Genomic DNA, 16,545 nt, shown 5'->3' with positions numbered 1-16,545 from the left:
ACAATGTTACTGCAGAGGCTTTTATGAGGCAATCAAGCAGTTTTAAGGTAAATCTAATAAATCTTTTATTTCGTTTCTGTAGCCATGAAAAATAACCAAAATAAAATGCAGTCTCGAAAGGGGAAAACAGTTTGAGCAAGTGAACGCTGAATTTACACATAAAGCAGAACAATGATCAGGAAGTTGCCAGTTTGAGTCCCACCTGGGAAAATCTGGGTGGGCGAAAGAGGATGAAAAAAGAAGGCAGGGAGGATGAGATGAAAGGAACAGATGGAGAGGAGGAGGCTGGACAGAGGCTGGGAAAGGAAGAAGAGGAAAGAAGGAAGAAAGCACAGGATGGTGAGCCTTGTATTATTAATTGAAGGGAGATGTCTTGAAGTGCAGGAGCGAATCGTCTGTCCATTTGTAGCTCAGTCATTCCTGCTGCTGCTCTTATCCTGTATTCTGACTTCATTCTAAATAAAGAAACATGACTCACTCTATCCTTATTTCCTTCCACTGATTCGTCTATTTCAAGCCTTAAAGTACATGTCTGCATCCTTTAGTGCATGGGAGAGCCTCTGACTGACATGAATTGTCAGAGACCAATTTTGACAACTTTCTTGGATGAAATGCAAAAATAACAACTGCGGTGTAATCAGGTATCCTTGAAAGAATCAGATTTAAACAACAGCTACTAAACATAACTGACATAACATGTTCTGTGTTTCTTCTCCTTAAACCTGTCAATAACAAAACGAATGAACAGTAGAATTATTTCAAACATCAGTCCATTTAAAAAAAGAAAAACCTAATAGTATTTTTTTAGAACTGGTAGTTCCAGGAAATTCTACCCGAGACAGCTCAGAGGTCTCTGAACCCTAACATTTCATCACATGATCTTCAGCTAAGTTGTCCATACTGCTGTTTCATAGAAATTACTTGAAAAATTGTTGCTCTTTATCTGTTAAGAAAACAACTTGATTTATATTTGTATATACAGGGTGTATCAAAAAGAATCGTCTTATTTCAAAAGGTTGTATGTTTTAAAGAAATTGACATAGACACTCTTGGTAAATATTAAAACATGGCTGAATATAATATAACATATATACAAAACTTACAATCTTCACAAGTGCTCAGTGTGTCCTCCTCTGGATGCACGGCACATCTTCATCCATATGAAAGTCAAACCTGTCCCATACATGCAGCATGTCTGGAGTCACAACAGCGACTGCGGTGAATGTGAACGTTATCATTGATTGGCTGCCAAATTAAAGCACTTTGGAATCCGATGATTCCTTTTTGATGATACACCCTGTATATTTGTATTCGTTTGTTTGCAGCTGTTAGTGTCAAAGTGCATGTGTGCCAGGAAATGTCTCTGCTGTCCAAAAAGAACATTAAGAACAGAGGTGTTTCGCTACAGCAGCAGAGGACATGTTAGTGTTTTCCTAGACGTTGTATTCAAGAGTAGCACCTTTGCCTGTGGGCGCTGTTTTTGTTACAGACATTTTACAGGTGTGACCTTTGGGGTGAAGGCTAAAACTGTTCATGGATTGTAATAACCCTCTCACTGCCGTACATTATCACTGATGTTTTATCTCCTGACTAGATTTCCAACAGCAAAAGTTTGTTGATATTGTTGATACTTAAGATATTTACACAAGATACTGCTTACAGGTGAAGTACAATTAAATAATACATTAACTCACAGACATGACAGACACATGTGTGGGTAAGTGTGTGTCTTGCACTACGGGTGTGGGCGTGGGTTGTCTTCCTGTCTGGGCTATTTTCATATGCTGACCAATAATTCAGCTGAACAGACCATAAAAGTTGCTGTGACACATGCAAACACACATGCACGACAACACACAAACACACACACACGCCAAATGGATTACATACCTTATGCTCTCCCATACACTTTACTGCTTTCTTAACGATGTTTGTCACTTGTAATTAAACACACACGCATGTCTGTGTGAATGCACAAAACACACAAACAAACACAGGTTGATGGGCTGACCACAGAGCCACAGTGGATTATGCAGATGACGAGGATCACAAGAATCAATTTAGCTCTGTTGTGTGTTGTGTGTTGTTGTGTCTGCGAGAGTTTCCTTTTCCGAGCGTGCAAATCTAAATTGGACGTGGCCATCATCTTGCAGCAGAACACATTACTTTATGGCATTTATTTGTTTGGAGTTGACTAAATGACTAAATGTCAAACAATTAATGGGACATTATGCAGCTTCTGTCTTTTGTTAAAAGTTTTGTCGTGCTGTTTCCTCGCTCCATTACCTCACCCCTCTCTGGGTGTCTACTCTCTGCTCATCATTTTACAGATTGTTATTCTCCATTTATTTTAACCAGTGGACCAGAGAGGAAGGGGGTGGGGGTGGCAATAGCTGGAGATAACAGGGAGCAGCTTGAGGAAAGAAAAAAGGTAGGGAGACTAAAAAAAAGAAGAAGAAGAAGAAGAAAGATGAGCATAATGAAACACTGTTATGTAAAATAAACATAATCCTACTCCGGTAACCTTAATGACCCGGCCAACAGTGCAGACAGCAACCTTAACAATGGCCCAGTTTAGCTCTGTGGGGGACTAAGAAATTATCCACCTTAACCTTTTGGTCATTGTGGTGCGTGCATTAAGCACAGTGATTTGTCTGACTGTGAAAGCCTGAACAAGACACCATTGACACATTATGGATAACACGGCAGCAGCAGCCTGTGAGTCCTAAATCTAAACAAAGACTGTGATCCTAATGAGAATACCAAGAGAATAATCAGCTTTTCAACTTCATACTTTAAGCTGTCAGTATCTGGTTGCATGTTGTGTAAGCGACATATTCTCCACACAATAGTAAAGTAACAAATAATTGCAAAGCACTCTTTGATGTCAGTTGCTTTTCATGTTTAATTCTGATATTTTTCAATCTGGCTGCTATTCACGTCATCATTGACGGTCATTTGCTATTTGGAAGCTCGTGGTAACTCTGCTCAGCAACAAGAATCGAGATCAGTGTTGGGTGCTGTAATCATATGACAAGTTTGTGAAGATGTTTGGGGTGGCTGTAGCTCAGTGGGTAGTCTACTTATTGGAAGGTTGGTAGTTCAATCCCTGGTTGCATGCCAAATATTGTTACCCCAAGTTGCTCTCTGTTGGAGTGTGAATGTTAAATAGAAAGTACTAATGTGCTTGTATGAATGGGTGAATAAGGCATGTTGCATAAAGTACTCAAGTAGAGTAGAAAAGCACTATACAGACCGCTTACCAATAGAAAATAATCTGAAAGTAAAATACAAACTGCCTCTCTGGGCACATCTATGAGCTCTGATTTCTCCAAGCACCTGTAAATGCAACATGTTCTATGAAGATAGTAGCAGGAGACCCAGACTGATGCTCAAGCTAAATGTATGCTGACCAAGAAAAAGCAACAAAAGTCATCACAACTCATCCTGCTCTCTACATCATGGTTTTCCTTGTATACTCATGTCTTTATTTTTTTTTTTTTAAGTGTTTGCTTCCTGCACTTGTGTGTTTTCATCTACTGTGACCATCTATTGTGTCCTATTTAGTGTCATCTTGTCTTGTTATCTCTCGGTTCCTAGCGAGTATTCCTAGTGTATTTAGTCTGCCTGCATTTATGTCCGTGAATTTGTCTCATAGACTCCTGGAGTCATCTTCATGTTCACTCTCTCACTGCATCTAAGTAAACACTGTAATGTGATTTTTTTCGTCTGAGTTGTGCGTTTGAGTCTTATTTTGCCTTCATCAGTTGTTACAGAAGTTCATATTTCAAGAGGTAAAAACAACAGAGATGAGGCTTCAAGTTTTATTTATGGCCAATCAAATTCTGTAGTGCTCCTCGGGCCGGCTTGGTTCTCATAAGCTTAAAGATTAAAAAAGAGACATTGTATATGTTCTTCTTATTAGGATGTGTGGCTTATGTGTCGTTTAAAACAGGTTTAATAACTGCTAAATACATGACAATGCATCTAAAACATAATGATTAACAGTGGTCCATGCATATTTTCATGAACAGTAATGCGGACATAATTCAGTATAAAGAAAAAAGACAACGTTTTTTAAAATTAACCAAAATTTCATTTGTTGCATTAAATGGCATTAATAGGTGCATTGTGTGAGCCATCCGGTTCAAATCTACGCCAAATGAAAAAATGTGGGTGCATCCACTGTGGCGACCACTTGAGAACAAGAAAGTACCTTCGTCTTTCTTGTTGTGTGGAAGTAATCATTATTGTCTGACTTTATCATGAGACTCAAGCTGAAGCATCTAAGCTTACAACGTACATCGCCATAGTATCTGTAAGATTTAGCACTCTGATGACGACACTGTAAACACAAACAAACACACAATACACACATACTATAGTAAAGCACCGCAGACACACACCGAGGGCAGACGTGTGTGATTTTGAATACTTTCTCTGCACTCACACCACATGTGCACAAACACAACTCAGCAAATGTCACAATCCCTAATCAGTTCTCTTCAGATGTGACCTCATACACACACATTAAGACACACGGTCAGGTGGATGGGGTGCTGTTATCCTAGTAATTGTTCCGACGGCAGTGGTGACAGCCGAAAAAGTCTGAATGACAGACTGGACAGTGAAATAACCTCATTCACTCATTCACTAACACCTGGTCTATGTGCAGTGTGTGTGTTTGTGTGTGTGTGTTTGGTATCATCACGAGGAAACTGTTTGCATCACTAGAGACAAAGCTACAGATTAGTATTTTTCATGATGAAGCAAGTGATTTGGAATGGAGAATCTTAGAAAAGGGGGCTGGAAGGAAGGAAGCTTGCAGAAATGCAAGGAAAAGAAGGAGGAAAGACGAAGCCGTGTGACTTCTTACTTTTCTTTTTCAGTAGACACTGCCTCCACCTAACATTTTTCATCTCTCTTGCTATTTATATATGTAAAAAAACCCTATTTGAATAATTGATAAGTCAGACGAGTGCGACCTCCGTGTTTCTCTATCCCACAGTGTTCCTCTATTCCTTGAACTCATCTGAAGTGCTATGTCAGATGCTTTCATTTTTTTTTAGTAAAGGCAAAAGGTTTTATTTTGTTAGTGGCTTATTCAAAAAATGACTCAAGCAGACAAATTTATTGTTTGACAACAAGACTTTTTACATTCGTCTCCAGATTGTGGACTTTGATCTGAAGAGGTTGTAAAGTTGTTTAGGTTTTTATGATCTCATTCCACATTGTGATCCGATAAACTATATTGCTAAATGTATTCTCTCACCAATGCAAATTATTGAATTCAGTTGTTCCAAATGCTTCCATGGCCACAGGTGTATAAAATCAAGCACCTTGTCATGGAGACTGCTTCAACAAACATTTGTGACAGAATGGGCCGCTTTGAGGCGCTCAGTGAAATCCAGTGTGGTGACGTGATAGGATGCCACCTGTGCAACAAGTCCAGTTGTGAAGATTTCCTCACTACTAAATATTTCACAGTCAGCTTCTAGTGGTATTATAAGAAAGTGGAAGTGATTGGGAACGACAGCAGCTCAGGCACAAAGTGGTAGACAGTGTAAAATCACAGAGTGGCATCAGTGGATGCTGAGGTGCATAGTGCACAGAGGTCACCAAATTTCTGCAGAATCAATCACTACAGACCTCCAAACTTCATGTAGCCTTCATGTAGCTCAAGAACAGTGTGAAAAGAGCTTCATGGAATGGGTTTCAGTGACAGAGCAGGTGCATCCAAGCCTTATATCACCAAGCGCAATACAAATTTGGTGGATTGGGGGATTATGGTGTGGGACTGTTTTTCAAGAATTGGGTCAGCCCCTTACTTCCAGTGATAGGAACTCATAATGCTTCAGCATACCAAGATATTATGGATAGTTTCATCCTCCCAAGTTTCTGTGAACACTTTGGGGATGGCCCCTCCTGTTCCAATATGACTGCACACTGCTGCACAAAGCGAGGTTCATAAAGACATGGTGAGTGAGTTTGTTGTGGAAGAACTTGACTGGTCTGCACAGAATCCTGACCTCAACCCAACCTAACACCATTAGGATGAACTAGAGTGGAGACTGTTAGAAAGCGTCAGTGTCTGACCTCACAAATGTGCTTCTGAATGGTCAAAAATTCCCATAAATACTCCTAAACCTTGGAAAACCTTTCCAGAAGAGTTGAAGCTGTTATAGCTCCAGAGGGTGGGCTGGTATATTATTAAACCATATGGATTAAGAATTGGATGTCACTCAAGTTCATGTGTGTGTGAAGGCAGACAGGCACTATGGCAATATAGTGTGTCAATATGTTTATTAGCTGAAGCGCCATCTTAATTGATCAAATAGGATATCTCCTAGCGAAGACCAAAGACCTGCATGTTTCTTGTTTATATTAGCGGCAACTTGGTAGTTGTTCTTTTACTTGGTGTGCTTCTACAAGATGCTGCACGGATTTATCGCTTTAAACTGTGGTGACACTTTTATGACCTGTGATGTAATAAAATTATGTTACAGCCCAAAATTTCCATTTGCTGTTCCAATATAATCTGGAAATTTTACACATATAGGACTTAAAGATACTAGAGATGTTGTTGCTTAATACATGTATTAAGTAAATCACAAAGAGTTAAGATAAACTGTAAAAACTTGCAAAGTCAGCCTGGAGTGAGCTGATGGGAATCGTTATCAGGTATAGAAATGACTGTACATGCAGTTCATCTGTGATATCATCACTTCTTTGCTGGCTTCTCTCCTCGTCCCTCTTTGCTTCACTTGCTTGATTTATTACCTTCTTCTTTGTCCTACTGTTCTAATTACTGGTTTTTGCATGTGTGTGTGCGTGCGTGTGCACTAGTGCCTGTCTTCCCTCTGGACTAAAGGCTGCACATGATTCAGGTCTACATGTCTGGTTTCCTCTCAGCTGCTGTCAAGCTCTCTTTCTAACTGTTTGCACCATTGCTCTGTTCTTTGTCCCACTTTATTATTTTTCCTTTTTATTCCTCCTTTGTTTCTATGAATGTCTCTTCATCCATCTCAGTTCCACCTTGAGTTCCTTTTTAACATTTTCTAAGAATTTCTCTCCATTAATAATCTACCCTTTTTCCATTTCTATTTCTACTTTTTTTCTGTATGCTTATAATGACTAATGTTCATGATGATGCCCATCTTTTCTCCTCATAATTGCCTTTTTGTAGAGAGCTCAGTTAGTAGAATATGCTGTCACCATCATCTTTGACTCTAATTGGGTTAAAGAAATAATTTTATATGGTTGTTATATTACTTTCTACTCCTTCTCTCTGTGTCCACCTTCTTTTTTCTCATTTTATGCACTTTTTAAGACCTGCAGGCCTTAACCCACATTGCAAAGAAACACACATCTACTTGCTATCTACAGATAGTAAGTCCACTTATGAATAAGCGTGACATCTTCAATGATATGACCCATTCCTTCTTGTTACTGTGTTAGTGTGTATTTATCACTGTCCTGCATACTGTAGTAAAGGCACTTATATATAGCCCTGTGTATTATATCTAGGTCTATTATGAGGCAAGCACTTCACAGTACTGTAAAGTACTAAAGACCTTAGAGGCATTAAGCTGCCTCAAAGTAAATATACCATGAGTCTCTGTAAATCTGCCAGACTCACTGACTTCCATGCATCCTTGCTTATTTTCTTTCATGCATTTCCTTCATCAGTCCTTTCCTTTCATTCTGACTTCCTTCTCTGCTTTACTACTTACCTTCTCAACTCTTACACTCCCCCCCTTCTCCTTCCATTTCTTACATTGTTCTTCTGCGACATTTGTTCCTTATCTTTTCCTTCTTCCTCCATTTCTAACTTCCTGAAATACTTGCCATCTTTTCTTTTCTCTTGCTTTCTCTCCTCTTTTCAACTCTAAGCCTGCACTGGATCGATAAAAGGGGAGGTGAGAGGGCGGTTGGCCTTTACGCTTGTTTCTTTATACCATGAGCAGAGGTACTTTGGGAGACACAAAGACAGCGAAACAGAAAAGGATGTCTATGTTTTGTGATTATGGGTCTCCTAGGAACAGTCTTTTCTCTCCTCTTGTGTTTTGTCTTCGACACCTAGCTCACTGGATTGCTACGTATTATTTTATTTTGTCATTCATTCATTTTAATTCATCGACATGTGCACGACAGTCCATCTAAGGTGACATGAAGAAAAGAAAGAGAGATCAAGGGTGCTGATGTCACAGTGGATTATGATACAGATACATAAAAACTCCAGAATATTGTTATGAATCTTACTGCTGTACATTTAGATGTTTCTGTGTTCCAATTAGTATGATTACTAATCTTTGTTGAGAAAAGTGGGTTAAATACAGGCTACTGTAGCCCAGCGGGACAGCAGAGAGAGGGGCAAAGAAGAGGCACGTAATTTAGATAACACATTAACTAAAGAATGAACTTCTGAATAATTTTCAAAATTTTTGTTTACTGTAAATTTATGAACTGAAACAAAACCACGTTCAATTAGAGTCAAATACAAAGGTGAAAGGAGCACATATGCACAATGTGATCGGATTTTCTTTATTGTGTGGCCAGGCCACACTCCTGACCTCATGTTCTACCTTTGGCCATTTTAAACTGTGTCCAGGACAGAAACAGCTGCATTGTGCTGCTAACACAACTTCAGCTCTTTGCAAACATCTGCACAGACAGCATGCTAATGCTAACCTAGCCAAGAACCCAGAGTGATGTTAAAGCTCAGCTCGACCCCAGCCCTGAACTTAACAGGTAACAAACTGATAAGGAGTCAGGCTGCAGCCTCCGTTTCTACCTGTTCATGTTTCTACAGTAGAATCACAGTGATGATTCTACTGTAAAGTCTCTTTGTGCTGGTTTTCATATTTGCTCTATGCTGTCAGCTTTTTGTTTATCTGTAAATACTGAGAGAAAGATCATACATGTGTCCTCATTAGGACAGAGATTTGTGTTGGTGTGTGGGGCTGTAGCCTCAGGTTTATATTGTGAAATATGGTGATTATGAGACATTGTACTTCAGGTCATTTAACAAAGCAAACTTTCTCCTGGGAGTAATTAAGTAATCTATTACATTACTTTTAAGAAAATATTCTTAAAAATATATGTAATACATTACTTTTACAACCCCAACACAACCCCAACACTGATCACAACAAAAAGGGGAAATACCTCCAGCACACACAAAAATTTGACCACAGAGCATGCAGTTCATTTGCATGAATGTATTGTCGTTGATATGTTGCTTAGTGATGGTGGTGACTCTCAAAGCAGACCCAGTGAGAATCAATAAGGAATCTAATTGATAAGTGACATCAATAATATCATCAAATCCCTAAATTTTTAATTATTTTTCAGTTACCTTTCCTGGCAGAGCGTGATCTCAGGGGAGACAATGGAGCATTTTGTGATGTACACAAATTCCAGGCTTCATCTGGATCTTCATTCAAGTATTAAAAACAATTATGTTGTTTTTGAGCCTCAGGAAATAGGCGACTATGTATAAAAATCTGTATCATTGCTAAGTAGTTAATGCAAAAACATTTAAAACCCATAGCATTAAATTTGCGCTTTAGTCCCGTCTCCAAATACTTATGGATGTAACTGTATGTGTAAACATCCAGCACATCCAAAAAATAAAAATGGAAAGGAGGGAGTTAGGGATTAAAACGAGATACGGAAAACTCCAGTAGAAGTAACGAAAAACTCAGGAGGGACATCTAAATTTATACAAATGTAGCAGGTGTAGTAAGATGGAAATGAGTAGAGTTTTTGTTCTTGCATGTCTGCAATAACATGTGTTCAGTGTGATGTCTGTAGGTGTTCCGTTCCTCTTACCTCCACCAGATGTGGTGTTGGGTTGAAGCCGCACAAGTTACACACTTGGCTGTGACACTGCGTGCAGGTATTGTAGTTAGGTGGGTTGGAGCTACCGATGTTCAGCTCTGTTTTACAAAGAGGACAGTTCACTTTGGGTTTCACAGGCTCTGGAGCAACCGCAGGTGCTGCTGCCACAGGCTCCTGCTTCTGCTGCACTTTCTGCTGATGAGTAGGTGTTTTCTGCTGTTGCTGTCCTTGTGGCTGTGTTTTTTGTCCTTGCTGTCCTTTCTGTTGATGAGCAGGTGACTGCTTCTGCATTTCCTGTTGTTGGGGCATGGTCTGCTGCTGTTGCTTCTGGGTTGGCATATGGGGTCCACCCATAGGACCACCCATTTGGCTTGGTGCATGAAGACCTCCCATTTGGCTCGGTGCATGAGGACCCCCCATTTGGCTTGAAGCATAAGGACCTCCCATTTGACTTTGAACATTAGGACCACCCATTTGGCTTGGAGCATGAGGGCCCCCCATTGTGAATGGTTTAGTACTGGTGGTCCCTTGTTGTTGCTGCCTGTTGTCAGGTGTTGCATTACTGAACACCACCTTGCCTCGTGCGGGGCTTGGCTGGGTGGAGGCGGTAGGTAGCGGGTCAACATTGATTAAGGTACTAGCCTGATTAAGCAGTGATGCCCCAAAGCCAAACAGTTTGGTCAGGCCGTCCTGGGCAGGAGGGGCCTGACTCTGAGGTCTGTGGGCTGGGGAGGATCCAGCACTTCTGGTCTGGTCGTGCCGTGCCATAGATTGGTGCATTGGGGAACCACGACCCAAATCGGGTTGGGAAGGTGCCTTGGTCAAACCAGGGAGGGGTACTGCACCAGGGTGAGGAATCCGAGGACCCCCTGGTTGGCTAAAGCCTCCTGTGGGACCTCTAATAGTTCCTGGAGCTCCAGGACCGGTCTGGGAGTATGGATCAGATCTCATGCCCTGCTGAGAGGGCCCTGTATGAGACTGGGAGCCACCAGGGCCTGGATGTCTCTGTAAGCCAGGGGACGTATAAGACTGAGTCTGAGACCCTAGCTGTGACGAAGCATATGACTGCTGCTGAGACTGTGGATACTGCTGCGACTGGGAGTAGGGCTGAGTCTGGCTGTAGGGCTGAGACTGAGGTTGCTGTTGCTGCTGCTGCCGCTGGGTGGGCTGACTCTGTGCCAAAGATTTTGGCTGCGCTGCTGCTGTCGGCTGTGTTGGCTGAGGCGCAGGCTGCTGAGGCTGGACAATGGGCTTGGCTTGGTGGGACGGAGAGTGAATCTGCTGTTGGCTCTTAGAACGAGGCGTGGTCATATCAATGCCGAGAGCTCTCTGCATCTGACAATTCAGACACAGCCATTCCTGGACCTGCAGGCAAAAAAAAAAAAAAAAATACAAATGAGTAAGCTCAAAATCCACTTTTTCAATTTGAAAAGCCTTTTTACTTTGTCTGTGTGACAATAACGCATACAGTGTTTGGCATCAGTTTGGTCAAAGTCTTTCGTAGGCACTATAGAGTTAGTTCTGAAGGAAATATTCGAATGGTGACTGTATTGTGAATACGTCAGTCAACTAAATGGAAATAGGTTAAATGTTGCGTACATAATTTCCTTGACCACATCTTTGGTATTACCACTGAAACGTAAATCAGGTATCTGTCAGTTTGAACAAGTCTTTGTATAACACTAGAAGGCTCAGTAAGGCTCAAGAACGTTAATGATGTAGTGTTACCACTGAGCTATCGCTATAATTGATTCATATTTTCTTTCAAAGGTGATTACTATTGATTCCTCTGAATATTATTGATGACTCAGACATGACACATTAGTGTTTCCTACCACCCAAACCACATAAGCTGTTTTCATTCACCCAACTTGCACGTGAAATATGATTCATTATTCTTTCCATAGATGTCTTAGGTGAAGACAATATAGCAGTTATCAATTAGAAACAGAGGGAGAGAAATCAACCACAAACTGACTGCAATGCTTAATGACAGCACGGTAGAAACTGCAACCGAAGTGAAAAGAATTGCATCCCTCACATGTGCCAAAAAACATAAATCCACACAGGCACGCAGGTATGCGCACATGCTACCATACAGATACAGCATGGGCACAAAGGAGATACAAACAGATGTACAAAGAGATGCAGTCAAATGAAACAAATATGCAACACTCCTCACCATCTAAGAATAAAAATAAAACATCACCCTGCTCCTCCTCCTCCTCCTCTTCTTCTGTCCTCCTCCTTCCTTTTCTTCCTCCTCCAGATGAGAGCTGATACTCCCTTGTGTCCGGACCTTGCTTGCTTCTCTAATTTCTCCCGGCTGCGAAAACAACCCAGCTCCTCTCTCAGCTGTGCCAGTCTCCTCTTGTCCTGTCTTTCCAACTGTAGCTTTGCATTCACCACTGCTACCTTGCTGCCATAAATAGTGCTATTTTAGCTCCCCTGCAGTCAGAGCAAAGCTAGTAAATCTCTGCACGTTTCATGCATTTCTCCCATCCCCTTTTCTTCCCACAATGCAATGCGCAGATGTACTGTATTACCCCACCCGCTCTTCAATAACACCCCCCCACCCATCCCTTTTCTAATTTTTTTGCAAAGTGGTACATTGGAAGGTGGCTCCTTGAATTTAAAGGGTAGGATGTGCAAACATGGGGACAGGAGAGAGAAAAATGCCTGCATCACTCACATACCCTAACTAAGCAATTCCTCCCACTGTGCTGCTTTGCTGTCTGGCATTTTCTAGCTTGACAGCATTACTGATCCCATGTTCCGTTAACTCAGCGGCTACAGCCATCGCTACAGCCCGACATCGTCTGTTCCTCCTTAACATATTCTCTCTTTAGCTTTCCTACCTAGCATCTGCTTCTTCTGCCTCCTTTTTTTTCTTCTTTAAATCCTCCCTCTTTTCCTCTTCTTACCAATTATTCTTGTTTTCATCTTTATCCCATTTTTCTGTTCTCTTTATGATCAGTTTGAAAATGTAGGTCTCGTTCCTCAAATAGCTAAAGTGGAAAGAAATTTGAAAGTCTAATTTTGCTGTGCACGGTCCTCCTATGTTGTGTTGTCATAATTACATCTGATGAAGATGCAGAGGGGGAGGAAGAAGAAGAGAAGTGGATAAGGAGGAAGAGAAGGGGGAGCTGATTTTAATCCTGTCTCCCTGTCTACCCCTCTGCTTTAAACACTACATCACAAGAGACATTGGAAGGAACGAGGGATGCAGTGAAGGATGGAGGGATGGAAAGAACAGGGAGGAGATGGAAAGAGCAAACAGTGGAGAGAAAGAAGTCAGCAGTTTTTTAATCCCAGCAGCTCTTCAGCTCTCATCATGTCAAGCTTAATCAACAGCACAGCAAAGCAGAATTCGAGCTTCCACGCTGTGGTTAAAACCAGTGAATCCTTTGCGCGCGCGCCTGTGCCGTAACAGGTGAGGAACAATGTCTTTGCTAATTGTGCAGGAGTTACAGGTTTTGTTCAACAATTTACACAAAAGTGATGATAATTCTGCCCGTTTTTTAAACACAGAAGAGAAAAAACAAGTGGAAACTACAATGGGTAGCAAGTCTGGGGTGTACAAAACAAACCTCACTGGGTGGTTTGGTTTTTGTACGTGCAAAATTACAAAGGGTGTGATCAGCATGCTCTGAGCCAATCACATCTAATCATTCAGACAGAACTCTACCAGTGACAGAGAATCACAATGATAAAGCTCAGCTTACAAAAGGAGCTCACAACTTTGTCGTCTGCAAGTTGGATGGCATGATATTGGGCCCATTGTAATTCAGACTCTACCTCTTCCTCCCTGGACACTAACACTGCATTTGTGCCGCTCCAAACCAACTATCCTTAAGTGAGAGAAAAATCAAGGGCATCGTAATGATGCTGCTGTATTTCAACCCCCCATTTCATTAAGAGACCCCAGAGCTACACTGGTTTCAGGTTCTGCTTAGTCATTTCCTGTTTTATTATGAAATTTATTTCATTTAATTCTTCTTCTTATGTTTGTTTTTTAACCTCTAGTTTTGTCCTCCCTCTGTCGACAGTTATCTAATTTGACTCTTATGTTGCTCTTCACAGGTGTCACATCATCTTGTTACTCCTTGTAATTGACTTAACTAGGCTTTTCCTTGTGCATGAGTGTTGAGCTTTAGTTTCACATAGTAAAGTATGAACAGTTGTAGACGTAGATCTATCAAAAGTTTTTAGTAATGTAACCACTTAACGTGCAACAGGATGTGCACCCGATATTATTCAATTTATATAGCGTCAAACCACAACAACATTGGTGTCAAGGTACTTCATATAGTAAATATTACAATGATAAAATCCAATCAACAGCAGGAATTCAACCTTATAATTACTGTATTTCTTAATTAATACGATAACTATAAGGTTACTGCAGGCGTAAGGTGCCACAGAGTTGAAAAAAATAATTTTCAAGAAAAAGCTGACTTTAAAGTAGCAAGTAGAAAATGTAGCAAATGACACAAAAACAAAAACTGATCCAGGAAGTCAGCATTACCAGTCCATAATTATCTGGACAATGACACATTTTTGCGATTTTTCCTTTCTACACTGCCACAGTGGATTCTAAATCAAACAATCAAGAAGTTGAAGTTCAGACTTCAAAAACTGGAATTAGTCCAAACACTTGTGAGGCCTTTTATTGTTATTGTTATGTTCTAATGTAAAACAATATATTTCATATACTATATATTCATATATACATATATTTCATTAGAAATCCCCAAATCTATTAAAATAGGGGTGGCCAACTCCAGGCCTCGAGAGCCGGTGTCCTGCAGGTTTTAGATCTCACCCTGGGTCAACACACCTGAATCAAATGATTAGTTCATTATCAGGCCTCTGGAGAACTTCAAGACATGTTGAGGAGGTAATTTAGCCATTCAAATCAGCTGTGTTGGATCAAGGACACATCTAAAACCTGCAGGACACCGGCTCTCGAGGCCTGCAGTTGGCCACCCCTGTATTAACATTATGAATACTGTAATGCGAAGTATACAGAACCAACCGGACAGGAGTGCAGAAGTCACTTCGAGTTCCAAGACATGGACTCGTGTGTGTTCACAAATTTTTACCAGTCAGCTTGCATGTGGTGTGCTGCTTAGCACAGACCATTTCCCAGACCCACAGAAGTTATCAAAAGAATAAATAGCTGAAAATGTATTTTTTTGAAAGGAGGAAAATGAGCCCTGACAATCTCCAGCAATGCTGACTCTGCACACTCACACAGGAGGAAAACCGGGAGGGGGGCGGGGGGCTTTTGTGCATTGTAGCTTCTTATGCATACATCACAGAAACATGATTCAGAATTTAAATGGAAGAGCATACTTATTACATGACATAAATTGCAAGAGATCTTTCCTGTTCTCAAGCATGTTCAATATCACGGCACATTAGAGATTCATATGTTAGAAGACTTGCTTTCAGTCTAATCTTTGTTAGCTCTTGGTGCAAATATGTCTGCAAGAACTGTTTCTCCTGAGGCTGAAGCTCCAATAAAACTTAAAGAATAGTATAAAGAACAGCTTTATTACTGGAACAACACGTTTCGGCCTTCAGCCTTCGTCATATTACAAATACACACATTTATATACAGAACATTTTGCCTAATAACAGAATATGTTGTTTACCAGTGCAAAATATGAATCATAATATGTTTATTAAGAAGAATAACATAACCTAGTGACCTGTTGTTAAGGTCTGGTGAATTAAAAACCTAAAAAAGTACTGTAAATGCCACAGACTTATTTACAAGACTGTGAATGATGTTTTCCGAGAAAAACAAGCACACTGCAGACTATAACTGTAACCTCTTATCTCCACTTTGCAAAGCACAGCTCTCCTCAAGGACTCTGATTTCCTCAATCACATTTCACTTTCTCTTTCTGTTGCTACCACTCTTATTTCTCTGCAGACACTTCACACCTCCACTCACACACATGGAGGTCTGAGCTCCTCTTGCAACAGTCATTAACCTGAAGGTCAGTCTGTCTATTTAAGAGGCTGATCTCTGTCAGTATTGTGTCTCTACGACACAATGCATTCGCAGTGAAAACAACTGGATTCATTTTAAACAGGGCCAGAGGTGTCAAACAGCTGAACAGACGCTGTAACGCAGCGTCTGTTCAGTATCAATTTCACCCAAATTGATACAGATGTTGCAGGTGGTAAGAAAAAGATAAACTGTGTTTACTCAAATAACCAAATTATAGCAGACAGTTAAATATGAGCAAGAAAACCATTTTGGCAATTAAGAGAATGAATTGGTGAATTTGTAAACCACTTACAGCAAACAAAATGCAGATTTACATCAAACTGGAAGATTAATCTAACTTTGTCGACATCTTCAATGCACAGCTTGGGGATTTTCCCCCCCTATACTTTCTGGTGATAAACCATCAATCAATATCTTTAATCGTTTACAAGTCATCACGGTGAACGTGGAGGCATCTGTTAGTCCTAAAGGAATAAAAAGAATAAGAGCCAGGGCTAAAAATTACATTTAGATTAAAGATCTAAATAAGATAATTCACAGCAGGGAGAAAAAAAGCATTGAGGGTTAAACAATGAAGTCATTAGAATCGTATGCCAGTGCAACATCCATCAAAATGTGGCTGGGACAGATACACGAAGAACATACAATGAAGCTCTACTTTTGAGTACAGGAGTCAA

General features: G+C 40.6%; 1 protein-coding gene across 8 annotated transcripts in view; it reads right to left on the bottom strand.

The window, feature by feature from the left end:
* The window catches only part of bsna (bassoon presynaptic cytomatrix protein a), a 118,310-nt gene that overhangs the window by 72,235 nt on the left and 29,530 nt on the right, over positions 1-16,545 (bottom strand). For 7 of the 8 annotated variants that reach the window (XM_025901279.1, XM_025901280.1, XM_025901278.1 and 4 more), the window contains exon 2: positions 9,835-11,208. In XM_025901279.1, coding sequence (XP_025757064.1) covers positions 9,835-11,208 — 1,374 coding nt within the window. Of the gene's footprint in view, positions 1-9,834; positions 11,209-12,052; positions 12,309-16,545 lie in introns of those variants that run through there. The other variant, XM_025901281.1, reaches the window with a different exon arrangement.

Source organism: Oreochromis niloticus, linkage group LG20 (genome assembly GCF_001858045.2).
Source record: "Oreochromis niloticus isolate F11D_XX linkage group LG20, O_niloticus_UMD_NMBU, whole genome shotgun sequence".
NCBI lineage: Eukaryota > Metazoa > Chordata > Actinopteri > Cichliformes > Cichlidae > Oreochromis > Oreochromis niloticus.
This window is presented reverse-complemented; position numbering and strand designations above follow the sequence as displayed.